The 27,330-nt window shown below is 38.3% G+C and overlaps 1 protein-coding gene and 1 long non-coding RNA gene across 2 annotated transcripts; one reads left to right on the top strand and one right to left on the bottom strand.

The window, feature by feature from the left end:
* Positions 1-12,698: 12,698 nt before the first annotated feature.
* LOC138896448 (uncharacterized) lies at positions 12,699-19,207 on the bottom strand. The gene is made up of 2 exons (XR_011409588.1): positions 18,828-19,207; positions 12,699-13,022 (listed from the first exon to the last, which is right to left on the bottom strand). It is a non-coding gene; the product is annotated as an uncharacterized lncRNA (long non-coding RNA).
* Positions 19,208-20,487: 1,280 nt separating this feature from the next.
* LOC104101036 (receptor-like protein EIX2) lies at positions 20,488-23,624 on the top strand. The gene has a single exon (XM_018772370.3). The coding sequence runs from the start codon at positions 20,560-20,562 to the stop codon at positions 23,590-23,592; it is 3,033 nt and encodes a 1,010-aa protein (XP_018627886.2). The 5' UTR covers positions 20,488-20,559; the 3' UTR covers positions 23,593-23,624.
* The last annotated feature ends 3,706 nt before the right edge of the window (positions 23,625-27,330 follow it).

A 27,330-nucleotide genomic window follows, 5' to 3' on the forward strand; every position in this document is an offset into this window, starting at 1 on the left:
ATACTTCAATAAAATTTATGATAACAAATTTATTATATTATTGTTGTATGTGGATGGCATGTTGATTGTAGGACAAGAAAATGAGTTGATTGCAAAGTTGAAGAGAGATTTGTCCAAGTCATTTGATATGAAGGACTTGGGACTAACATAACAAATTCTGGGGATAAAGATAGTTAGAGAGAGAATAAGAAGAAAGTTGTGGCTATCTCAAGAGAAGTACATTGAACGTGTATTGGTACGCTTCAATACGAAAAGTGCTAAGCCACTCAGCACACCTCTTGCTCAGCACACCTCTTGCTGTGTGATGACCCAAAATATTATCTTTAAATTTAATAATTAATTATGTGTTCTAAGACCTAGAAAAACACTATTTATTATTCCTCGACTTACGTGCGCAGTCCGTAAAATTTTTTGAAAAGATTTTAGGTGAAAAATGGATTAAAATAGGAATTAGAGCTTTAAAACTCAACTAAGTTGACTTAGTCAACATATTGAACAAACAGACTCGGATCAGTATTTTGATAGTTCCGGCAGGTTAGTATCGTGATTTGGGACTTGGGCGTATGCTCATAATCAAATTCTGAGGTCCCTAGCTGGAGATATGGAATTTTGATAAACAATTAAAAGTTTAAGTTCAAATAGTAAACAGATGTCGAATTATGTGCAAACGACCCCGGAATAGAATTTCGATAATTCCAATAGCTCCGTATGATGATTTTGGACTTAGGACCATGATCAGAATTTTATTTAGAAGTCCGTAGTGAAATTAGGCTTGAAATGGCTAAAATAGGAATTTAAGTTTGGAAGTTTGACCAGGGAGTTGACTTTTTGATATCGGGGTCGGAATCCAGTTCTAAAAATTTTCACAGCTTTGTTATGTCATTTATGACTTGTGTGCAAAATTTGAGGTCAATCGGACTTGATTTGATAGGTTTCGACATCGAATGTAGAAGTTGGAAATTCTTGAGTTTCATTAAGCTTGAATTGGGGTGTGATTTGTGAATTTAGCGTTGTTTGATTTGATTTGAGGTTTCAAATAAGTTCGTATGATGCTTTAGGACTTGTTGGTGTATTGGGTGGAGGTCCCGAGGGCCTCGAGTGAGTTTCAGATGGTTAACGGATCAAAAGTGAGACTTAACTGCTACAAAAGTTGTTGCAATTTTTCTGCTAGAAATGCTGTAAAAAATCGGACTGCTGTCAAAATCGAACTCCGTGTCAAAATCGGGCTCCGTGTCAAAATCGGGCTCTGTGTCAAAATCGGACTCCCTGTCAAAATCGGGTTCCCTGTCAAAATCGGGCTCCATGTCATAATTGGACTCCCTGTCAAAATCGGGCTACCTGTCAAAATCGGACTCCCTGACAGATCTGTAAGTTATAAAAACAGGGGACTTTGTCCCATTTGCCAATTTTGACGAACTTGAGCTTGAGCAGAAGAGATTTTTGGCATATTTTCAAGGAGAAATATTTGGGTAAGTGATTCTAACTCGGATTTGGTAAATATACACGAATATATCATTATTTTCACCATTTAATTAGTGTATTGAGATGAAAATTTGGGAAATTTTTAGAAATCTCATAAAAACGAATTTTTGAGATTTCGGTGTCGATTCAGAGTCGGATTGGAGTGAAACTGGTATGGTTTGATTCATAATTGAATGTGTTGTCCAATTTTGTGAGTTTCGTTGGATTCCGAGACGACGATTTTTTAGCTAATTTCGGATTTTATTGAAAAATATAGTATTTTCTTATGAAATTGATTCCTATAATTTCTGTTGACTTTATTGAATTAATTATGACTAGATACGAGTCGATCGGAGTCGAAAAATCGAGAAAAAACATACTACTTGATTAAATTGGAGTAAGTTGAGGTAAGTGACTTGTCTAACTTTGTGTGAGAAAAATTTTCCCTAGGATTGGTATTAATTGTAATATGATGAAAGTCGTGTACACGAGATGACGAGTGTGTACACGAGTTAAATGTGAAGGATCGTATTTTTAAATTGTGTAGATCACTGTTGCATATTAATTAAATTATTAAATCTTATTATATTCTCCATCATTGATTTGATTTATATACTTTAAATTTGATTGGCCTTTTCCTGCTAATTGTTTTACCTGTTTAGTTGAAACTTAATTTCTTTTATTCTGTGCATTATTTGAAATTGATTTTATTTAATTTAAATATTATTAGTATGAAATATTTGACATTATAAATTTGGTATTGAAGCAACGTTTTAAATATTTTGAAATATTATTTTGCTGAATTATTTATTCCTGAATATTTGTTTAAGATTTTCGTACTCATTGTGATGGAGCCGTGAGCTCTTTATTGTGGAAAAATATTATTGATAATTTATTTTGGCATGAGCCGTGAGCTCTTTATTGTGGAAAAATATTATTGATGACTTATTTTGGCATGAGCCATGAGCTCTTTATTGTGGAAAATATTGTTGTTGAATTATGTTGGCAAGTTAAATTATTTGAGCACTTGAGGTAAAAATTGTGATATATTGTGATATTGATACGCATGCGGTGGTATAAGGTCTGGGTGTTGAAACGCATGCGGTGAGATAAGGGTGTCTTGATATGCGTGGCTAGTAGGGGAACTCATAGAAGTCATGCGGTGTGATAAGGATGGCTAAAGCGCGAGATGCTATTTCGGGAAAAATATTTTCTTTAAAATAAATTGTGAAGGCTCTCGCGGTGAGATAAGGAAATGAGATTTTGGGACTACGAGTCGGTACCTCGGGAGTGCCCTTGTTGATGTTGATTTATGGCCATAGTTGCCTTTGATTTGTTTGTGATTTTGTTTTTCTTAAAGTTGAAAAGAAAATTTATTTTGTTCCACGAGGTATTATTTGCCATTATTTGTGTAATTAAATGGTGACCTACCACTTGATTCATTTCCATTATCATTTTATTTTATTATATTGTGAAATATTTTACCATGCCATCTATTATTATTATTTTCCAGTAGGGCCTGACCTGACCTCGTCACTACTCTACCGAGGTTAGGCTTGACACTTACTGGGTACTGCTATGGTGTACTCATACTACGCTTCTGCACATCTTTTTGTGCAGATCCAGGTACACTTTATCAGACCAGGCATCAGTAAACTAGTTGTACGGGGAGACTTCGAGGTATATCTGCCAGCGACCACAGACTCCGGAGTCCCCTTCTATCTTACTATATTGTCTTCCTTATTTGTTTTAGACTCTGATGTATAGAGACATAGAGAATAAATTCATAGAAGCTTGTGACTTATTTCTACCGGGTTTTGGGAGTTGAAATTGTTTGAATTGTAGTTTATTTATTTCAGATTTAAATTTTTATTCCGCATTAATAGGCTTACCTAGTCTTAGAGACTATGTGCCATCACGACATCCTACAGAGGGAATTTGGGGTTGTGACAAGTTGGTATCAGAGCACTAGGTTCATAGGTGTTATGAGTCACAAGCAGGTTTAGTAGAGTTTTGCGGATCGGTACGGAGACGTCTGTACTTATATTCGAGAGGCTATGGAACTGTTAGGAAATATTCACTTCTTTGATTCTTTATCGTGCGCCTTTGTTGATTTCAAAGTTCTAAACAATTATCTTTCTATTCTCTCACAGATGGTGAGGACACGCACAACTGGATCCGATGATCAGACACCCGCGCCCCTTTTTGGAGTCACAAGAGGCCGAGGTCGGGGCAGATGCCGAGGAAGACCACGTGGTGCAGCCAGAGCACCTGCACGAGCTGCTGCACCAGAGCCACCAGTAGCTCTAGTTAGAGAGCAGGCACCTGAGACGCCTGTTACTACTCCTGCACTTCAGGAGACTCTTGCCCAGCTTTTGAGCATGTTTGGCATTCTAGCTCAGGCAGGGTTGATTCCACTTGCTCCTGCCACATCTCAGGCCGGGGGAAGAGCACAGACTCCCGCCGCCCGTACTCCAGAACCACGGGCCCAAGTTGACCATGCCCCCAGAGGTTATACCAGTGCAGCCAGTTGCCCCAGTTCGGCTTGAGATTAGGACAACAGTTTCGGAGGGGGAGCAACTCAGGTTCAAGAGGTATAAGAAGTACCACCCTCCCACTTTCAGTGGCTTAGCTTCAGAGAATGCTCATGATTTTCTGGAGGAATGTCACCGTATCCTTCGTACTATGGGTATTGTGGATTCCAATAGGGTTTCTTTTACGACATTCCAATTTAGAGGAGCAGCCTACTAGTAGTGGCGGGCATATGAGTTGGATAGTCCCGCTGAGGCATCTTCACTCACTTGGACTCAATTTTCAGATATGTTCTTAAGGGAGTATGATCCTCAGAGTCTTAGAGATGCATGTCGCACAGAGTTTGAGTAGCTACGCCAGGGTTCTATGACTGTGTCAGAGTATGTGGTCCGATTCAGTGATTTGGCTAGGCATGCATCAGCCTTAGTTGCTACTGTTCGAGAGCGAGTTCGCAAATTTATTGAGGGTCTCCACCCTAGTATCAGATACAGTATGGCTTGAGAGTTAGAGATGGACATCACATACCAACAAGTGGTGTCAATTGCTAGGAACATGGAAGGTATGCGGACTCGAGAGAGGGATGAGAGGAAGCTAAGAGACCCTGGGATTCTGGCACATATAATAATTCTCGTGCCCCAGTTGAAGCCCATCATGGTAGAGGTTATGTGAGCCGTCCTATTCATTCAGCACTTCCAGCTTCCAGTGGTATTCCGGCTACTCCTAGACCTCAGGTTCCATATTATGCACCGCCAGTGTCTACTGTACCTCCTGTATGGGGTGCTTCCAGCGGGTAGTCTAGTCGATTAGGCCTGAGCTAGTCCCAGCAGCCACGTCCTCTGAGGGCTTGTTTTTAGTGTGGTGACACTCGTCATATCATGAGGGATTGCCCCAGACTTAGGAGGGGTGCACCTCCACGGATTTATCAGCCCCCACCTATTCCACAGGGCCCTCAGGCTTCTTAGGGCATGATTACTGCACCAGTTGCCACTCCACCTGCACAGCCAGCTAGAGGTGGAGGTCGGGCAGGTAGAAGTCAACCTAGAGGAGGAGGCCAGGCCAGATATTATGCCCTTCCTGCTAGGACAGATGCCATTGCATCCGATTTTATTATCACATGTATTATTCCGGTCTGTCATAGAGATGCATCAGTCTTATTTGATCCAGGCTCCACTTATTCTTATGTGTTATCTTATTTTTCCCCGTATTTGGGCGTATCACGTGATTCCTTGAGTTCTTCTATTTATGTATCTACACCCGTGGGTGAATCTATTATTGTGGACCGTGTGTATCGGTCATGTTTAGTTGTTATCAGTGGTTTTGAGACCAGGGCCAATTTATTATTGCTCAGTATGGTGGATGTCGATATTATTTTGGGTATGGACTGGTTGTCGCCCTATCATGCTATTCTTAATTGTTACGTCAAGATGGTGACGTTGGCTATGCCAAGTCTACCACGGCTAGAGTGGAGAGGTACCTCGGATCATGTTCCTAGCAGGGTTGTTTCATTTCTTAAAGCTCAATGAATGGTTGAGAAGGGGTGTGGTGCGTATCTGGCCTATGTAAGAGATGTTATTATTGATACTCCTACTGTACAACCAGTTCTTATAGTAAGAGATTTTCCTATTATATTTCCAGCAGATCTTCCGGGTATGGCACCTGATAGAGATATTGACTTTGGAATTGATTTATTACCGGGTACTCAGCCCATTTCTATTCCACCATATCGCATGGCCTCAGCAGAGTTGAAAGAATTAAAAGAACAGTTACATGAATTACTTGATAAAGGATTCATTCGGCCCAGTGTATCACCTTGGGGTGCTCCTGTCTTATTTGTGAAGAAGAATGATGGTTCTATGCGGATGTGTATTAATTACCGCCAGCTGAACAAGGTTACAGTGAAGAACAAGTATCCTTTGCCACGTATTGATAACCTATTTGATCAGCTTTAGGGTGCCAGAGTGTTTTCTAAAATTGACTTGCGTTCAGGCTATCATCAGTTGAAGATTCGGATGCCAGATATCTCGAAGACTGCTTTCAAGACTCGGTACGGTCATTACGCATTCCTTGTGATGTCTTTCGGGCTGACCAATGCCCTAACATTATTTATGCACTTAATGAATAGTGTATTTTAGCCCTATCTTGATTCTTTCGTAATTATGTTTATTAACGACATTCTGGTGTATTCCCGGAGTTTGGAAGATCATGAACAACACCTGAGCATTGTGCTTCAGATTTTGAGAGAAAAGAAGTTATATGCAAAATTTTCAAAGTGTGAATTTTGGCTTGATTCAGTGGGATTTTAGGTCATATAGTTTCGTGTGAGGGGATCAAGGTAGATCCGAAGAATATTGAAGCAATGCAGAGTTGATTCAGACCGTCCTCAGTTACGGAAATCCAGATTTTCCTTGGTTTGGCAGGGTATTATCGCCGATTTGTAAAGGGTTTCTCTTCTATTGCTGCATCTATGACCAAATTGACCCAGAAGGATGCTCCGTACAGGTGGACCAAGGAATGTGAGGAGAGCTTCCAAAAGCTCAAGACAGCTTTGACTACAGCCCCAATATTGGTGTTACCTATAGGTACAGGGTCTTATACTATGTATTATGGCGCATCGCGTATTGGTCTCGGCGCAGTGTTGATGCAAAATGGTAGGGTGATTGCCTACGCGTCCAGATAGTTAAAGGTGCATGAGAAGAACTATCATGTACATGCCTTTGAGTTTATAACTATTGTTCATGCCTTGAAGATTTAGCGGAATTTCTTATACGGTGTCCATTGTGAGGTCTACACCGATCACTGGAGTCTACAACATCTATTTAAACAGAAGAATCTTAATTTGCGGTAGCGGAGATGGTTGGAGTTGCTTAAGGATTATGATATCACCATTCTCTATTATCCCGGGAAGGTCAATGTAGTGGCCGATGCCTTGAGTCATAAGGCGGAGAGTTTGGGAAGCTTAGCATATTTACCGGAAGCAGAGAGGCCTTTAGCCTTGGATGTTCAGGCCTTAGCCAACCAGTTTGTCAGGTTGGATGTTTCCGAGCCGAGCCGAGTTTTGGCTTGTGTTGTTTCTCAGTCTTCTCTTTATGATCGTATCAGGGAGCGTCAGTATGATGATCCCTATTTGCTTGTCCTTAAGGATACAGTTCAGCACGGTGATGCCAAGGAAGTCACTATTGAAGATGACTGTGTACTACAGATGCAGGGTAGGCTATGTATACCCAATGTAGATGGATTGCGTGAGTTGATTCTCCAGGAGGCTCACAGTTTGCGGTACTCCATTCATCCGGGTGCTGCAAAGATGTATCAGGACTTGAGATAGCACTATTGGTGGAGGCGGATGAAGAAAGACATAGTGAAGTATGTAGCTCGGTGTCTAAATTGTCAACAGGTGAAATATGAGCATCAACGACCGGGTGGATTGCTTCAAAAGTTAGAGATTCCAGAATGGAAATGGGAGAGGATCACTATGGATTTCATTGTTGGGCTCCCACAGACTCATAGGAAGTTCGATGCAGCTCTGGTGATTGTGGATAGATTGACCAAGTCAGCTCATTTCATTCCTGTGATGACCACCTACTCTTCCGAGCAGTTGGCTCGAATCTATATTCGCGAGATTGTCAGACTTCACGGCGTACCAGTATCTATCATATCTGACCGGGGTACGCATTTTACATCACGGTTCTGGAGGGAAGTACAACGTGAGTTGGGTACTCGGGTTGAGTTGAGTACAACATTTCACCCTCAGACGGACGGGCAGTCTGAACGCACTATTCAGATACTGGAGGATATGCTTCGTGCGTGTGTGATAGATTTTGGGGGTGCTTGGGATCAGTTCTTACCACTTGTAGAGTTTTCTTACAACAACAGTAATCAGTCGAGCATTCAGATGGCTCCGTATGAGGCCTTGTATGGTAGGCGGTGCCGGTCTCTAGTGCGTTAGTTAGAACCGGGGGAGGCTAGACTATTGGGTACAGACTTGGTTCAGGATGCCTTGGAAAAGGTTAAGTTGATTCAGGATCGGCTTCGTACAGCTCAATCTAGATAGAAGAGTTATGCGGATCGGAAGGTTCACGATGTTGCATTCATGGTTGGTGAGCGGGTATTGCTCCGGGTTTCGCCTATGAAGGGTGTGATGAGATTCGGGAAGAAGGGCAATTTGAGCCCTAGGTATATTTGGCCTTTTGGGATTCTTGAGAGAGTTGGATAGGTGGCTTACATACTTGCACTATCACCTAGTCTCTCTGCAGTTCACTCGGTATTACATGTTTCTATGCTTCGAAAATATCACGGCGATCCGTCTCATGTGTTAGACTTCAGTTCAGGTTAGTTGGATAAGGATCTATCTTATGTTGAGGAACCAGTGGCTATTTTAGATAGGCAGGTTCGATAGTTGAGATCAAAGAACATTGCTTCCGTGAAGGTTCAGTGGAGGGGTCATCCGGTCGAAGAGGCGACTTGGGAGACCGAGCATGATATGTGCTGCTGTTATCCACACTTATTCACCAGCTCACGTACTTTTTCTAACTTCGTTCGAGGACGTAAAATTTTACGGAAAGTTTTTAGGTGAAAAAATGGATTAAAATGTGAATTAGAGCTTTAAAACTCAATTGAGTTGACTTTAGTCAACATTTTGAGCAAACAGACTCAGATTAGTGTTTTGATAGTTCCGGTAGGTCCGTATCGTGATTTGGGACTTGGGCGTATGCCCAAAATCAAATTCCGAGGTCCCTAACTCGAGATATGGAATTTTGATGAAAAATTAAAAGTTTAAGTTCAAATAGTGAACGGATGTCGAATTATATGCAAACGACCCCGGAATAGAATTTTGATGATTCCAATAGCTCCGTATGGTGATTTTGGACTTAGGAGTGTGATCGGAATTTTATTTGGAAGTCCGTAGTGAAATTAGGCTTGAAATAGCTAAAATAGGAATTTAAGTTTGGAAGTTTGACCGGGGAGTTGACTTTTTGATATCGGGGTCGAAATCCAGTTCTGAAAATTTTCACAACTCCGTTATATCATTTATGACTTGTGTACAAAATTTGAGGTCAATCGAACTTGATTTGGTAGGTTTCGACATCGAATGTAAAAGTTGGAAATTCTTGAGTTTTATTAAGCTTGAATTGGGATGTGATTTGTGATTTTAGCGTTGTTTGATTTGATTTGAGGTTTCAAATAAGTTCGTATGATGTTTTAAGACTTATTGGTGTAATGGGTTGAGGTTCCGAGGGCCTCGGGTGAGTTTCAGATGGTTAACGGATCAAAAGTGGGACTTAGCTGCTGTAATTGTTTTGTTGGAAATGTTGTCAAAAATCGGACTCCCTTTCAAAATCGGGCTCCCTGCCAAAATTGGGCTCCCTGCCAAAATCGGACTCCCTGTCAAAATCGGGATCCCTGTCAAAATCGGACTCCCTGTCAAAACTGGACTCCGTGTCAAAATCGGGCTCCCTGTCGAAATCGGGCTCCCTCACATATCTGTAAGTTATAAAAACTAGGGATTTCGTCCCAATTGCCATTTTTGACGAACTTGAGCTTGAGCAGAAGCGATTTTTGGCAGATTTTCAAGGAGAAATATTTGGGTAAGTGATTCTAACTCGGATTTGGTCAATATACACGAATATATCATTGTTTTCATCATTTAATTAGTGTATTGAGATAGAAATTTGGAAAATTTTTAGAAATCTCATAAAAATAAATTTTTGAGATTTTGGTGTCGATTTAGAGTCGGATTGTAGTGAAACTGGTATGGTTGGATTCGTAATTGAATGGGTTGTTGAATTTTGTGAGTTTCGCCCGATTCCAAGACGACGATTTTTGAGCTAATTTTGAATTTTATTGAAAAATATAGTATTTTCTTATGAAATTGATTCCTATAATTTTTGTTGACTGTATCGAATTAATTATGACAAGATACGAGTCGATCAGAGTCGGAAAATTGAGGAAAAAACATACTACTTTGTTAAATTGGAGCAAGTCGAGGTAAGTGACTTGTCTAACTTTGTGTGGGGAAAATTTTCCCTAAGATTGGTATTAATTGTAATATGATGAAAGTCGTGTACACGAGGTGACGAGTGTGTACACGAGTTAAATGTGAAGGATTATATTTTTAAATTGTGTAAATCACTGTTGCATATTAATTAAATTATTAAATCTTGTTATATTCTCCATCATTGATTTGATTTATATACTTTAAATTTGATTGGCCTTTTCCTGCTATTTGTTTTACCTGTTTAGTTGAAACTTGGTTTCTTTTATTCTGTGTATTATTTGAAATTGATTTTATTTAATTTAAATATGATTAATATGAAATATTTGACATTTTAAATTTGGTATTGAAGCAACGTATTAAAGATTTTGAAATATTATTTTGCTGAATTATTTATTCCTGAATATTTGTGTAAGATTTTCGTACTCATTGTGATGGAGCCGTGAGCTCTTTATTGTGGAAAAATATTATTGATGACTTATTTTGGCATGAGCCGTGAGCTATTTATTGTGGAAATTATTGTTGTTGAATTATGTTGGCAAGTTAAATTATTTGAGCACTTGAGGTGAAAATTGTGATATTGATACGCATGCGGTGGTATAAGGTCTGGGTATTCAAACGCATGCGATGAGATAAGGGTAGCTTGATACGCGTGGTTAGTAGGGGAACTACTAGAAGTCATGCAATGTGATAAGGATGGCTAAAACGCGGGATGCTATTTCAGAAAAAATATTTTCTTTAAAATAAATTGTGAAGGCTCCCGCGATGAGATAAGGAAATGAGATTTTGGGACTACGAGTCGGTACCTCGGGAGTGCCCTTGTTGATGTTGATTTATGGCCGTAGTTGCCTTTGATTTGTTTGTGATTTTATTTTTCTTAAAGTTGAAAAGAAATTTTGTTTTGCTCCACGAGGTATTATTTGCCATTATTTGTGTAATTAAATGGTGATCTACTACTTGGTTCATTTCCATTGTTATTTTATTTTATTATATTGTGAAACATTTTACTATGCCATCTATTCTTATTTTCCAGTAGGGCCTGACCTGACCTCGTCACTACTCTACCGAGTTTAGGCTTGGCACTTACTGGGTACTGCTGTGGTGTACTCATACTACACTTCTGCACATCTTTTTGTGCAGATCCAGGTACACCTTATCAAACCAGGCATCAGTAAACTAGCTGTACGAGGAGACTTCGAGGTATATCTGCCAGCGTCCGTAGACTCCGGAGTCCCCTTCTATCTTACTATGTTGTCTTCCTTATTTGTTTTAGACTCTGATGTATAGAGACATAGAGAATAATTTCATAGAAGCTTGTGACTTATTTCTACCGGGTTTTGGGAGTTGAAATTTTTTGAATTGTAGTTTATTTATTTCAGATTTAAATTTTTATTCCACATTGATAGGCTTAGCTAGTCTTAGAGACTAGGTGCCATCACGACATCCTACGGAGGAAATTTGGGGTCGTGACATGCTGGTCATCTAAAGTTGAGCAAGAAGTTGTGTCCTACAACAGTGGATGAGAAAGGGAACATGGCTAGAGTTCCTTATTCTTCAGTAGTCGGAAACTTAATGTATGCAATAGTATGCACCAGGCCTGATATTGTTCATGCAGTTGGTGTTGTTAGCAGATTCCTTGAAAATCCTGGAAAAGAACATTAGGAAGCAGTTAAGTGGATACTCAGGTACCTAAGAGGTACAGTAGGAGATTGTTTGTGGCTTGGAAGATCTGATCCAATCTTGAAGGGCTACACGGATGCTGATATGGCATGTGATCTTGATAATCGTAAATCTACTACAGGATACCTGTTCACATTTTCAGGGGGAGCTTTATCATTGCAGTCAAAGTTGTAGAAGTGTGTCGCACTCTCTACAACTAAAGCAGACTATATTTCCGCTACTGAAGTTGGAAAGGAGATGGTTTGACTGAAACAGTTCCTTCGAGAGCTTGGATTGCATCAAAATGAGTATGTCGTCTATTGTGACAGTCAAAGTGCAATAGACCTGAGAAAAAATACCATGTATCATGCAATGACGAAACATATCGACGTGAGATATCACTGGATTCGAGAAAGGATAGAGGATGGATCTATGCAGGTCAATAAGATCCATACAAGTGAGAATCTTTCGGATATGCTTACCAAGGTGGTGTCACACCTCTTTTTTCCGAAGGATAGGGGAGTTTTTCCAATTAAAGTGATATTATTTGAAATGAAAAAAAATTATTTTATTTATAGAGTCGCCACTCGGAATTATTTAATTAATCGTGTTTTGAATCACCAATTATTTTTGAATCCCAAATCAAGAAAATTTGACTTAGTTTTGAAGTCTGGGAAACACAGAAGACTCGAGTAAGGAATTGAGTTAACCCGGGAGATGGAGTGAGGTACTCCCGTATTCCGTGATTTTAGCACAATCGCTTTACAATTACACTTAACTCGATTACCTGATTATTAGATTATTTAAAACTATGTGCATTTTATTCTTTACCGCCTTTGATTTTATAATTCCCACAATTATGGAATTTATTCAAACAAGTTACGTTATCGTACACTTGTCGTTTTTGTACACATTGCAAACCGTGTCGCGTGAAATCCACCCACAATTTGCAACATGTTTATTTTATTATCATTTGAAGTCGTAAAGTCGATTCTGTCACGGCCCAAACTAACCCTGTCGTGATGGCACCTATCGTGGAACTAGGCAAGCCGACTCATTTCCAAAACAAACCGATATTTTTCATTTCAAAGAAAATCCAAGGCTATTTAACATAAAAACCTTCGTAAATGAGTTCAAATAAAATAAAAGTGCGGAAAAGAAAAGCCCGACATCGGGGTGTCACTAGTCATGAGCATCTACTATAATTTGTCTAACAATATCGAGACTAACATAGTCTGAAAAATAGCTAAACACAACTAAAGGAAGATAAGAGGAAGAAGAACAGGTGCTGCGATTGCCAAGCAACTACCTTGCTATCCCCAAGAAAAAATCTGCAACCATAATAATCAACACCCGCTACCGTGTCCAACTACACCTGGATCTGCACACAAGGTGCAAGGAGTAAGGTGAGTACGCCAACTCAGTAAGTGGCAATAATAAATAAAGACTGAGCTGTAGTGACGAGCAATAAAGCATATAAAGTTCATATCATGAAATCTCAGTAAAATAACACATGCTTTTAAAATTAGGATTTGAATCAAGACATCTCGTTTAAACCCAGTTCCAGGAAAATCATTTAAAGATATTTTTCAACAGTTTTTCAAATAGAGTCTCAATGCAAAGATGAGCAAAAATGATGAAATCATAAACAGCCCCTCGAGCAAAACATTACTCATATACAGCCCCTCGGGCAAACCTCACAGTCACTCGTATAAAGGCCCTCGGGCAAACCTCACGATCACTCATGCCACTCGGGCATACTTCACAATCACTCGTGCCTCCCAGTCACTCAGCACTCGATACTCGGCACTCGCACTCAGTAGGTACCTGCGCTCACTGGGGATGTGTACAGACTCCGGAGGGGCTCCTTCAGCCCAAGCGCTATATCAAGCCAAATCATGGCATAAATCACTCGGGCCCTCGGCCTATATCAAACATGCTGCGGCGTGCAGACCGATCCCATAAATATCCTCACAAATCAGGCCCTCGACCTCACTCAGTCATAAACCTCTCAAGACACTCGGGCATTTCAGTAAAAACAGGGTACTCAGCCCAAAACAACATTTTTATGCATCAAAAATAGAGTAAGAAAAACTGAGTTATGTAGTAAACAGGTATAACCATGACTGAGTATAGATTTTAAATCAAAAACAGCGATAGGATAGTAAGATAAGGCCCCTAAGGGTCCAAACAGCACTGGCACAAGACCCAAAAAATGGCATTCAGCCCAATTTACAGAAACTCTTTCTAAAACATATAAGTATCATATAGTTTCAACAAAATATGCAACTTTACAGTTGCTACGGGATGGACCAGGTCATAATCCCCAACAGTGCATGCCCACACGCCCGTCACCTAGCATGTGCGTCACCTCAAAATAGTAGAATGATATAAAATCCGGAGTTTCATACCCTTAGGACTAGATTTACAATCGTTACTTACCTCAAACCGATCAAATCCCTACTCCGCCATGCTCTTGCCTCTCGACTCGGCCTCCAAATGCTCCGAATCTATTCACAATGAGTACAATACTATCAATATACGCTAATGGAATGAATTCTACAAGAAACACTATCAAATTAGCCCAAAACTCGAAATTGGCTCAACCCGGCCCTCGGGCCCACGTCTCAAAATCCGACAAAATTTACAAAACTAGGAAGCTCATCCACTCACGAGTCCATACATACAAAATTTATCAAAATCTGACATCAGTTGGTCCCTCGAATCTTTAAATTAAACTCTCTACAATCCCAAGCCCTAACCCCTTATTTTCACTAATTACATGATTAAACAACGGAAAATCATCATATATACGAGTATTAGGGCTCAAGCAACTTACCTCACTGATAGCCCTTGAATCACCCTTGAAACATCACTCCAAAAGCTCCAAAAACCGACTTGAAAATGGTGGAAATGAACCAAATTAGCGAAGTGTTCTATGTATGGTTTCTGCCCAGGCTTTTCGCACCTGCGGACCATTTCTCGCTTCTGCGCCACCGCACCTGCGGTCCAAACAACCGCACCTGCGCAAGTTACTTAAATGCTCAGACTCCGCACCTGCGCTCCATTTCCGCATCTGCGACCACGCAGGTGCGGAAAATACCTCGCACCTGCGGACCCAGCCTACCTCGACACTGTCCGCACCTGCGGCCTCTTGTGCTCTTTAGCGGCTTCGCAGGTGCGGGAACTGCATCGCACCTGCGCCTTCTGCCCAGCTCCTCCTACCTCGCATTTGCGACATCCCGCTGGCTTCTGCGGGGCTCGCACCTGCTATGAGACATCCGCAGGTGCGATTATGACAGCTGATTTCCAACTTTAGCAATCCTCCAATATCCAAACTTGTTCCGTTAGTCACCCGAAATCAACCCGAGGCCCTCGGAACCTCAACCAAAAATATCAACAAGTCATATATCAACATACAAACTTAGTCGAACCTTCGAATCACTCTAAACAACATCAAAACACCAAATTACCCTCGTATTCAAGCCTAAGAACTTCTAAACTTCCAAATCCGACAACCGATGCCGAAACTAACCAAACCACGTCTGAATGATCTCATATTTTGCACACACATCACAAATGAAACTACAAACCTACTCCAACTTCCGGAATTCTATTTTGACCCCGATATCAAATTTTCCACTGCCGATCAAAATCGCCAAATTTCCAACCTTCGCCAATTCAAGCCTAATTCTACTACGGACCTCCAAATCATATTCCGGATGTACTTTTAAGTCCAAAATCACCTAACGAAGCTAATGGAACCATCAGAATTAAATTTCGAGATCATTTACACATAGGTCAACATATGGTTGACTTTTCCAACTTAAGCTTCTACTTTTGAGACTAAGTGTCTCATTCCACTCCGAAACCACTCCGGACCCGAACCAACTAACCCGGTATAACATAATGAAGCTAAATAACACATAAATAAGCAGAAATGGAGGAAACGAGGCTATAACTCTCGAAACGACCGGCCGGATCGTTACAGATTCACGCAAGCGTGCACTCAAATTTGGGAATTAAGTATCATGGCTATGCCACGGGAACCGTACCCATAGCCACGAAAATTCACATTATTAACCGTGCCTAAAGCAACTAACGTATTTATCAATATTTCTTTCTAAATTTGAGGTTATTTGTAAGGCTAGGAATTTATGGAGTAATAATTGTAGGAAGAGTGTAAGATTGGGTAGCTTATTCATTTTTTGAAGAGTTGGACTTGACAACTAGCTGATCGTTGGTGTCGGGCCTCATAAATACCAGTTCATTTGGCCCAATCATTTTATAAAAGTCCGCCTCTTAGGAAAGAAATAACCCACTTCTTCTTAACATACCCAAGCCCAATCTCGTTCTCAACTCTAATATACAACTCATTGATTTGCTAACCAAATTGTGCTCATAAGGCTCTTAGTTGTAAACAAGTAAGACTATAAATTTTTAATTTAATGCTATCTCCCAGCAAACTTCAATACAAGGCTGTAACGACCCGACCGGTCGTTTTGAGTATTACAACCTCGTTCGCCCATTTACTGCTCAATTTATGCTTTAAAGTTGTTATATGACTTGCCGGGGTGATTAGTTTGGGTCCGGTGATATTTTTGGAATAAATTGGAACACTTAGTTCCAAGGTTTAAAGTTTAAGTTGAAATAGTGACCGGATATCGACTTATGTGTAAACGACCCCAAAAAAGAGTTTTTATTATTCCAATAGCTCCGTATGGTAATTTTGGACTTAGGATCGTATCCGAAAAATTATTTGAAAGTCCGTAGTGGAATTTGATTTGAAATGGCAAGTGATTCTAACTCTTATTTGGTCACTATACACGAATATATCATTGTTTTTATCATTTAATTAGTGTTTTGAGATGGAAATTTGGGGAAAATTTAGAAATCTCATAAAACGAATTTTTGAGATTTCGATGTTGATTTAGAGTCGGATTTGAGTGAAACTAGTATGGTTGGACTCGTAATTGAATGTGTTGTCGAATTTTGTGAGTTTCGTCGAAATCCGAGATGTGGCCCCCACATGCGATTTTTGAGATAAATTTCGGATTTTTGTTGACAAATATGTATTTTCATATGAAATTAATTCATATAATTTGTATTGATTGAATCAAAATAATTATGATTAGATTCGAGCCGATCGGAGTCAAAAAATCGAGGAAAAGGCATACTACTTGATTGATTAAGCGTGGTTTGAGGTAAATGACTTGTCTAACCTTGGGGGGGAGGGGGGAGGAAGGGAAGGGAGGGATTCCCCTTAGGATTAGTATTGATATGAAAATTTTGATGTGTTGAAAGTCATGTACACGAGGTGACGAGTGTGCACACGTGCTAAATGTGGAAGAATATATCTTTAAATTGTGTAGATCACTGTTGCATATTAATTAAGTTATTTTATTCTGCTATATTCATCATCATTAATATATTTTAGTATTTTAAATTTGCCTGACATGTTCCTACTAGGTATTTTTACATGTTTAGTTGAAACTTTATTTTCTTTTGCTCTGTGCATTATTTGAAGGTTGGATTTCTTAATTTAAATATTATTAAAATGAAGTATTTTACATCTAATTTTTTTTTTTGATATTTAGACAAGGTGTTAAATTTGTGAAATATTATTTTTGTTGAATATTTTATGAGATTTTTGTACTCATTGTGATTGAACCGTGAGCTCCTTATTGTGGAAAATATTGTTGTTGTTGATTTATTTTAGCATGAGTCGTGAGCTCCTTATTGTGAAAAATATTATTGTTGTTGATTTATTTTGACAAGTTAAAATATTTGGACACTTGAGGTACAAATTATGATATATTGTGATATTGATACGCATGTGGTAGTATAAGGTCACGGTGTTGAAACACATGCGGTGAGATAAGAGTGGCTTGATACGCGTGGCTAGTAGGGGAACTACTAGAAGCCATGCGGTGTGATAAGGGTGGCTAAAATGCGGGATGCTATTTCGGAAAAAATATTTTCTTTAAAATTAAATGTGAAGGCTCCCGCGGTGATATAAGGAAATGAGATATTGTGAATTTATTTATGATTTGGGACTACGAGGCGGTACCTCGGGAGTGCCCTTGTTGATATTTCTTTATGGCTGCATTGCCTTTGGTTATTTTGGTGTTTTCCTTAAAGTTGTAAATTTTTGTTTTCCTTCCGCGATGTGTTATTTGCCCTTATTCTGTGTAGTTAAATTGTGACATACTACTTACTTGATTCATTCTCATTCTCATTGTCATTGTTATTATTATTATATTGTTAAACTTTTCTCTACCGAGTCTGTAATTTATTATTCTAATAAGGCATGACCTGACCTCGTCACTACTCTACCGAGGTTATACTTGACACTTACTGGGTACCGCTGTGGTGTACTCATACTACGCTCATGCACATCTTTTTATGCAGATCCAGGTACTTCCTATTAGACCAGGGCATCAGTGAACTAGCCGTACGCGGAGACTTCAAGGTATATCTGCCAGCGTCCGCAGACCTCGGAGTCCCCTTCTATCCTTATTATGTTGTATTCCTTATTCTCTTTAGACTCTAATGTATAGAGACATTTAGAATAAATTCTTAGAAGCTTGTAACTTATTCCTACCGGGTTTTGGGAGTTGAATTTGTTAAATTTGAAGTTTATATTCATTTATTCCGCATTGATAGGCTTACCTAGTCTTAGAGACCAGGTGTCATCACGACATCCTACGGAGGAAATTTGGGGTCGTGACAAAGGCTTATTAAGAATTCATGACTTACTGCTTACAGGAATCAGATGCAAAATCCTATAAGAATTAATACAATCAATTTTAAATAAACAATCAAAACAAACATTGTTTTAGGATAACAATACAATACAATACAATGGGTAACAACCATCCAAACAAGCAGAAATCAAACCTTAACGACGCAAACACATATGACATAAGCCAAAACAAGAGAATTTCCACGGCAAACATTGAGCATTCTTCGTTCTTGCATTTTTTAGGATTCAAAAATCAAAATTAAGCACCTACATTAATAAGAACAAAGTTAACAGAACTCAAAAGCATTCCACCATACAAAGCAACGTGATAGTAACTCAAGGATTCAGAAACAGAGCAACCAAACGATTGATGGAATTTAATAAAAGCATGACATTAATTTATTCATGAACAAAAAATAAAATTAAAAGAAGAGGATGGACCTTTGATGAGCACAACTTTCCCTTTTTATCAAGGAACTGACTGATACATAGATGCGAACAAAGAGCCGAAGCGGAAACTCGAACAGGACCAAAGAAACGGGACTTTTCACCGTCGACCTCGACTCTTGGCGCTGCTGTTTTGTGCGAAAAAAGGAGCTGTTCTGGGTCTGTTTTGGAGGCTGATCATTGGTGTGTTTTTGCAGGATTTTTGTTGCGTTTGAGCTCCCGTTTTGGACTGGTTTACGTTGGGTTTCGCTGCTGGTTTTTGGGTGAGATTTTGGGGTGTTTTAGATCTGGATTTTACGTTATTTCTTCTATTTGAAGTTCTTCTATCATTAATGATTGGAAACATTGAAGGTATGCTGCATTTAATCCTTTGCCAATACGGTCGGTTTTATTTGAGTTAACAAATTATAAATCTGGAAATATTATTATTAACTAGGTTTAATTTTTTTTATATAAAATTAATTAGTTTAATCAAAAATCTACATTTGTTTGGTCAAACACTCATGTCATCTTCAATTGTAATTAATTATGTGCCCCAATTTCTCTATTTCATGCTTGCGAGGGCCTTTGCCCTTCTTCTCTGTAATAGAAGTGCTTCGTTTTTACCATATACCACCTTGAAAATTATAAAATTCACAAATACATGCTTACTGCTTACACTAAGCTCGTTTGGTTTAGACTTCATAATGAGACATCTTCCACTAATATTTCTTTCTTGAACTGGACATTTTCCACTAATATTTCACATGGAGAGCTCATTTTGTTAACTGGAAATTCAATTTAAATCTTCGTAATGACGATAATATAGGATGGAATTCAGTCTTGATAGCTTGCCACTACATCATAGCAGGAAAGTCGAAAGATTCAAAGCTATGTCAATTGTGTGATTGTTTATGACGTGCTTGATTTTTAGTTGAGTCTGAAGTCAGAGTATGACTCACAGTCATAGTAATCAAATTCTTATCAACAATTGACAAGTAACTACAAACTGTTTATTAGTCCAATGATGCTAACTAACATAGAATTATAGCATTAACTTAAAGTAATAAATCTAAACATATCCTTATGTAGTAATATACTCCTTCCATGGGACATTGAGTTCATAATTCGTATTATTATACCACTAACTCTTATTCTCGATTGCAAAACTTCACTTAGAAACCTCAATTTTAGTTTCGGCTAATTCATTAATCATATTGCTACACTACATTAAGGTTAAATGTTAAAGGGAAGAGTTAGCAATATAAGCTAAAATTACCTGAAGACTGATGTTAAAAGCCATAGACGTGGCAGAAATAAAATTGCTGAAAACATGCAGGCCTGAGCTATGTACGTTGTTCGTTTTTGTCCTGGTATGTTTAATTTAACTCCACCTTTCTAGAAATTAGTTTGACTTGGCAACAGAATCAACTTCGCTTTCACAAGACTAGCTAAACCTACGGAGATATTCTAAAATTCCATCAAAGAGGGCAGGAAAGAGGCTGCATTTTCTCAAACTTTTCCTAGTTTTATAATCAGAATCACAAAGACTTTTTCACTAGCTGAGAAGTCTTCTCATCTTTGCAAAAAGAAGAATAAAAGGGACTAATTTAATCTGCTCTTTTGACTAAGTTAGCTATAACAGATTATAAAATTCTAGGGATTTGTCACGTAACTGCAGAGATGCAGTTGTTTATATTTTCAAGTTTCCTTTAGTCTTAGTAGTACTTTGCTCAATATTCTTAAGATGGGTATAGCAAGAAAGTTCATTCAACAGTTTATTTTGTTTAATATTTGTGTGACACTAATTCTCAATTATAACGTTGTGTTCAGTTCAGAAGTTGGTAACGGAAAAATCAAGTGCCTCAAGGCAGAGAAAGAAGCTCTTCTCAGGATCAAACGGGAGTTGTTGGACGTCCAAGGCCGAATTTCTTCTTGGGGAAATGAAGGATATAATCAAGATTGTTGCAGATGGAGAGGCGTCCATTGTGATAATCAAACCAGTAATGTCATCCGACTTGTTCTCCGTGGCCCCTCTGGTGCCAATGCAAATGTTGCTGTTGCACCATTGGTTGGTAAGATAAGTCCTGCCTTGCAAGAACTAAAGCATTTGAAATATCTGGATCTTAGTTACAATCGAATTTCAGGAGGCATACCAGATTTTGTTGGTTCTCTGAGTAAGTTAGAGTACTTAAACTTATCTTGTGTTGGTAATGATTTTACAAAAGTTCCTTCCAATATTGGCAACCTTTCTAATTTAAATACCCTTGATTTGAGCTATAATGATTTTCTATCTGTGAATAACCTCAAGTGGCTCTCTGATCTTCGTCAATTGAGATATCTTGTCATAAATGGTGCTGATCTAAGTAAAGCAAATGATTGGCTAGAAGCAGTTTCCGAGCTTCCCTTCCTCCAAGTCTTGAGCTTTCGTCGTTCTATGCTCCCTGAAGTCCTCACTTCCAGTACTCCTCCAATTTCCCTTACAACCCTTGATCTCTCCTCTAATTTTCTGAATACTTCTATATACACCTGGCTGTTTGACATTACCAATCTGGTTAAACTTGATCTCTCTTCTAATGATTTAGATGGTCTTATACCCGATGCATTTGGGAACATGTTATCCCTTGCTCATCTAAATCTTTCTGGAAACTTTTTCCAAGGTCCCATTCCTGTTGTTTTATGGAATATGAAATCCCTGCAACAACTTGATCTGTCTGGCAATGCATTTGGAGGTGGTCTTCCCAGTTGCTTTGGGAAAATTAGTAATTTGAAATCGTTGCGAGTATCTTTTTGTAGCTTGACTAGACAGCTGCCTCAGATAATGAAAAACTTGTCATGCATGACAAATTCTCTAGAATACCTGAACCTAGAAAGGAATCATATCAGTGGTTTACTGCCTGATGTTTTAGCAAACTTTTCATCTTTGAGAGAACTGAGGCTCGGACATAATGAGTTGAATGGATCCATTCCCAGAGTTGTTGGAAAACTTTCAAGTCTTGTTCTTCTAGATCTATCTTGGAATGGAATCGCGGGATCAGTCCCCGATCTTTTGCTATTATCATCTCTGAGGGATTTGCATCTTTCCCATAATCAGTTAAGTGGCTTAACTGACAGTATTGGACGCCTTTCCAAACTTGAGAGGTTATACCTCGATTCTAACCAGTTCGAAGGCACAATATCTGAAGCTCATCTTTTCAAACTCCCACGATTACGCGAGTTGGATCTCTCTTTCAATGCTCAACTACATGTTCAGATCAGTTCAGATTGGATCCCCCCATTTCAACTGGAGGGCATTCGTCTGGCACACTGTAGATTGGGTCCTGACTTTCCAAACTGGCTGCGGAACCAGAATAACATTTCTGTACTTGATTTGTCAGCCTCTGGAATTTCAGGTAACATTCCTAGTTGGTTCTGGGACCAGCTACCTGGACTCAACTTCTTAAACTTTTCTTACAATGATATTGGTGGAACTATACCAGATCTCTCAAGAAAGACTGCTCTTCTTCGAATAGATTTGAGTTCAAACAAATTCAGTGGTCTAATACCACAACTTCCTACTAACGTGACAACGGTTGATCTCTCCAGAAATTCTTTTTCTGGGACCATCTCTTTTGTTTGTGACAATTTTGATTCCTTAGGATATCTTGACCTCTCAGATAACCTGTTATCAGGAGAGCTTCCAAGTTGTTGGACGCTTAGAAGTCTAACGCATCTCAATTTAGCCAACAACAATTTCTCTGGGAAGATACCTAATTCAATGAGATCATTGCAGATGTTGGAAATGCTACACCTTCGAAAAAATCAGTTGACTGGAGAACTACCCCGGTCCCTAGAAAACTGCCAAAGGTTGAGTTTTATAGATGTTGGGGAAAATGCCTTGTCTGGTGAAATTCCAGCATGGATTGGGAATAGCTTAACTGATATCATAGTTGTTATCTTAAGGTCCAACAAGTTCAGTGGAAGCATACCTTCAAGCATATGCCAGCTAACAAAGCTTCAAATCTTAGACTTATCGCAAAACAAGATATCTGGGACCATACCAAAATGTATCAACAACTTCGCTGCAATGACTGAAGAAGAGAGCCCAACAGAAAAAATCAAGAGTTGGTATTTTCAGGTAGACGATGAAGGTGATGTCACAATGAATGCCTCGTATGATGAGAGTGCATTTTTGATGTGGAAGGGAAGAGAGTCTGAATACAGCAGTATACTTGGATTGGTGAAAAGCATAGATCTTTCAAGTAACGAATTGGTGGGAGAAATCCCTATGGAAATCACTTCTCTTGTGGGTCTTCTTGGTTTGAACCTGTCAAGAAACAACTTAACCGGCAGCATCCCTCTGAAGATTGGCCAGTTGAGGGCAATAAATTTCCTAGACTTATCCATAAACGGACTTTCAGGGAATATTCCTAGTAGCTTTTCACAGTTAAGTCACTTGGGAGTCTTCAACTTGTCATACAACAACTTATCAGGTAGAATCCCTTTAGACACTCAATCACAGACCTTCAACTCCTCATCCTACTTTGAAAATCCTGGACTATGTGGCTCTCCACTAACAGAAGCTTGCCCTGGCGACGAAATGCCTCAACATCCAACGTTGGATGTTGATAGTGAAGAGGAAGAGGACGAGGACGAGTTCACTAGTGCAGAATTTTATATTAGCATAGGAATTGGCTTCGTTTTCGGATTTTGGGGTGTCTGTTATGCTTTGATCCTAAATAGAACATGGAGATATGCCCTTTTTAGATTCTTGGAAAATATTGTAAAGCATTATGTGTAACAGCACAAAGTAAATGTTGGAATTTTCTCTTCTATGTCGTCTGCTAGATCTTTTTTGCACAAGAAGATCTACTTAGATGTTAAAAAAATAGTTTTTATTTATATACTGTTGTAAGGCGCTATGTTACAACTTACAACCTTGAATTACTAAAAGTTAGTGCTCGCATGAATCCATTTGATGTGCATTGTACTCCAAAGAAATTTTTAGAATCAGCAGCCTAGAGATATTTGTATTTATTGATCTGCCAAGTTTTTATAATAGCCAGTCATTAGAATGTCCCGGGCAACAGTGAAATCAGGAATTTTCTCGGGTATTCAAATTTGAAAGAAGTAAAAAATTTCTCACAAAGTATGTTTTCAATATATGTTATATACCTCTAATTTCTAAAACCTAATATTTTACTTACATATGCAGTGTAATTTTCCGACGAAGGGTGGTCACCCTTACCGGGATATAGCTTTGCCCCTGGTCATAGGTGACTGCTAATACATTTTTTTGTGATAATCCAGTCAGAAGCATACATCAAGCAGCACACGAGAAAGGAAATTATTTAAAGCTGAATCTGATCACAAGCGTAGCAGTAGACGCCTTGTTAATCCTTAATAAAATTTTGGCTATTATTATTATTATTATTATTATCATTATTATTATTTTGTTATGACTACTAACTCTACTAGGATGCTTTTTTTTTTAACAAAAAAAAAAAAAAACTCTAATTACGAGTACCTAACCTACGATGGAAAAGGCAAATTACGATGCTACCTGAGTTACAATGTGCAACAATCTCTAGCTAAACAACTTTGACTTGGTTTTTGTAACATTTTTGAATACTTAGAACTTCAGTTGTTATATATCCAAAAACTAAGTGCCTGTTTGCCCAAGCTTCTAGGAGGCGTTGGAAATTTTAATGTGTTTGGCCAAAATAAAAAAATACTTTTGAGCAGTAGCAGAAGTATTTCTTCTGCTTTTGGGGAAAATTACAAATTTTAACTTCTTCCAAGAAGTAGAAGCAAAGGAGAAAATTAAGTTGTTCAAGACAAAAATAAATTTACAATAAGTTTATATTTTCCAAATTATTCCTCATTAATTTAATATTTCTCTTTTCCTTTTCCTTTTCCTTTTTATTTCTACTATACATTTCTTCTCATTTTTATTTTAATCATATTTTTACTCTCTTTCTCCTATTCCTAAGAGTAGATTTTAAATTTATATTGAAAGATGTATTTTGACATATTTAAATTATCATGTAAAGAATAAGTAATACCAAATACTCAATGTTATTGCTTTAGAATAGCTATATTTTATATTGATTAAAAATTTTAAATTATATTTTAACTCTATGTTTTATATTTTAATTGAATGCTTTTATAATAAATATTTTATTTTTCTTTTCTAAGTAATACTAATTGCAAATTGAACATTTACTGTCCGTTTTCGTAATTTAATACTTAAAAGTATTTTTTAAAAGATTAGCCAAACACAATGAGCTTGCAAAAAAATATTATTCAAACGAATTGACCAAACACAAACTGTTATTTTGTAAAAGTACTTTTGAACAAAAGCACTTTTAAAAATAAACAGTTTTTTGCGACTTGGTCAAACGGTCTCTAAAACTATTTCAGAAACCAATTGTTCCAAATACCACCTAAAGTTCCAGCAAATGCTTGGTTTGATGTCAATAGCTCTGTCACTAATGCAGTTCCAATTATCAGATAACCAATATGTAATGACCCGACTTGTTGTTTTAAGAATTTACACCTCGTTCACTGACTTAAGGTCTCGAACAGTTTCACAATATGTATTATGACCCGCGGGTATGGTCGAGTTTGATTTACTGAAGATTCGGAATTAAATTAAAAGAACAATCATTATTTAGAAGCTTAAATGGAAAGAGTTGACCGGAGAGTTGACTTTTAAGTAAACGACCCCGGAATGAAATTTTGATGATGTCAATAGGTGATTTTGGATTTAGGAGCGTGCCCGAAAAATTATTTGGAGGTCCATAGTGGAAGTAAGCTTGAAATGGCGAAAGTTGAATTTTCGGGAAGTTTAATCGGGGGGTTGACTTTTTGATATCGGGGTCGGAATCCAGTTCTGAAAATTTTCATAAGTACGTTATGTCATTTATGACTTGTGTGCAAAATTTGAGGTCAATAGGACTTGATTTGATAGGTTTCGGCGTCGAATGTAGAAGTTGACATTTCTTAATTTCATTAAGCTTGAATTGGGGTATGATTCGTGGTTTTAGCGTTGTTTGATGTGATTTGATATTTTGACTAAGTCCATAATAGGTTTTGAGACTTGTTGGTATGCTCGGACGGGGTACCGAGTGGCTCGGGTGAGTTTCGGGGTGGTTTCAGACCATTTTAGGCCATTTTTAGTTATTGGTTTTTGGACACAGAGGTATGCATCGCGATCGCGGATAAACGGTCGCGATCGTGAAGAGCAATTTGTTGTTTCGACACTGTGAATCGCGATCGCGGATGACTTTTCACGATCATGTAGAGAAACTCTTACCGCACTGACCCGATTTGGGAAGCTCATATCTCACAATCTATAAGAAATTTAGAAATTATCCAAAGCCCTTTGTGTCTAGTTTTCAGAAAGGTAAACCATTTGTCATTTGGAGGTGTGTACAAAAAGTTATGATGGATATACTACAGGCTGTCCGGGAAGAGTTTGGAAATCTCTGTTGCATAGGGTTGATTTTGGAAGCTTATATCTCGAAATCTATAAGGAATTAGGAGATGAGAAACAAATGAAAGTTATATCCCTTGGAGTCTAGTTTGCAGAAAGTTAAACCATTCATCATTTGAAGTTTTGTACAAAAAGTTATGACCATTATACTAGAGACTGTCTGGAAGAGTTGGGGAGTTTGTTCTTCGCGATTGCGATTGGTTTTTCGCGATTGCAAATAGCAATTTTGGGGCTGAAAAATTTTGTGATTCGCGATCGCGAAACATTTTTCCCGATCGCGAAGAGTGAATACTTGGGCAGTAGCTATATTTTGAGGTTTCAGCCGTTTTTAACATATTTGGAGCTATGGAGCTCGAATTGAAGCGATTTTTGAGGCGATTTTTACCATATGGATTGGGGTAAGTGTTCTATATCCTAAAGTGTTTATATTTCATGAATCTATGATTTTATTCATCGTTCAGTTCGGATTTTAATGGAAGAAATCAAGAGTTTTGTAAAAATCTTCCAAAAACAAAAATTTAAAATTTGGAGGTCGAGTTGTTATTAGAATTCGATAAAATTTGTATGGTTGAACTCGTATCGGAATGGGTGTTCGAATTTCATAAAAATTATGTCGGGCTCCGAGGGGTGGGCCCCGCGTTGACTTTTTGGAATAAATTTTTAAGTCGACGTATTATTATCCGGAATTATTTTTGATAAATTTTAATGACGTTATATAATTAATTTGGATAGATTTGAGCGGTCCGGAGGTCAATTCAAGCAAGAAGGTAATTTTGGAATATAGACATAACTTCAAAAAAGTAAGTGTCTTGCTTAACCTCGAATGAGAGAAATACCCCTTAGGCATTGAGTATTATGTGCAAATTGTATGATTGAAAACCATGTACACGGGGTGACGAGTACGTACTTGGTTTATATGTGCAAATTTCGTTGATTAAAATCCTTAGACGCCCTTATATATTAAGTTGGAAACTATTGACACTTATTAAATCCTCTATTTGTCATGCCTAGATTCTTGTTTGTTGAAATTGTTTTTCTATG

This window comes from Nicotiana tomentosiformis, chromosome 7, assembly GCF_000390325.3.
Source record: "Nicotiana tomentosiformis chromosome 7, ASM39032v3, whole genome shotgun sequence".
NCBI classification, from domain to species: Eukaryota; Viridiplantae; Streptophyta; class Magnoliopsida; order Solanales; family Solanaceae; genus Nicotiana; species Nicotiana tomentosiformis.

Bases quoted from the DNA above. Each gene is read 5' to 3' on its own strand.
- LOC104101036 (XM_018772370.3), top strand. From the start codon at position 20,560: ATGGGTATAGCAAGAAAGTTCATTCAACAGTTTATTTTGTTTAATATT.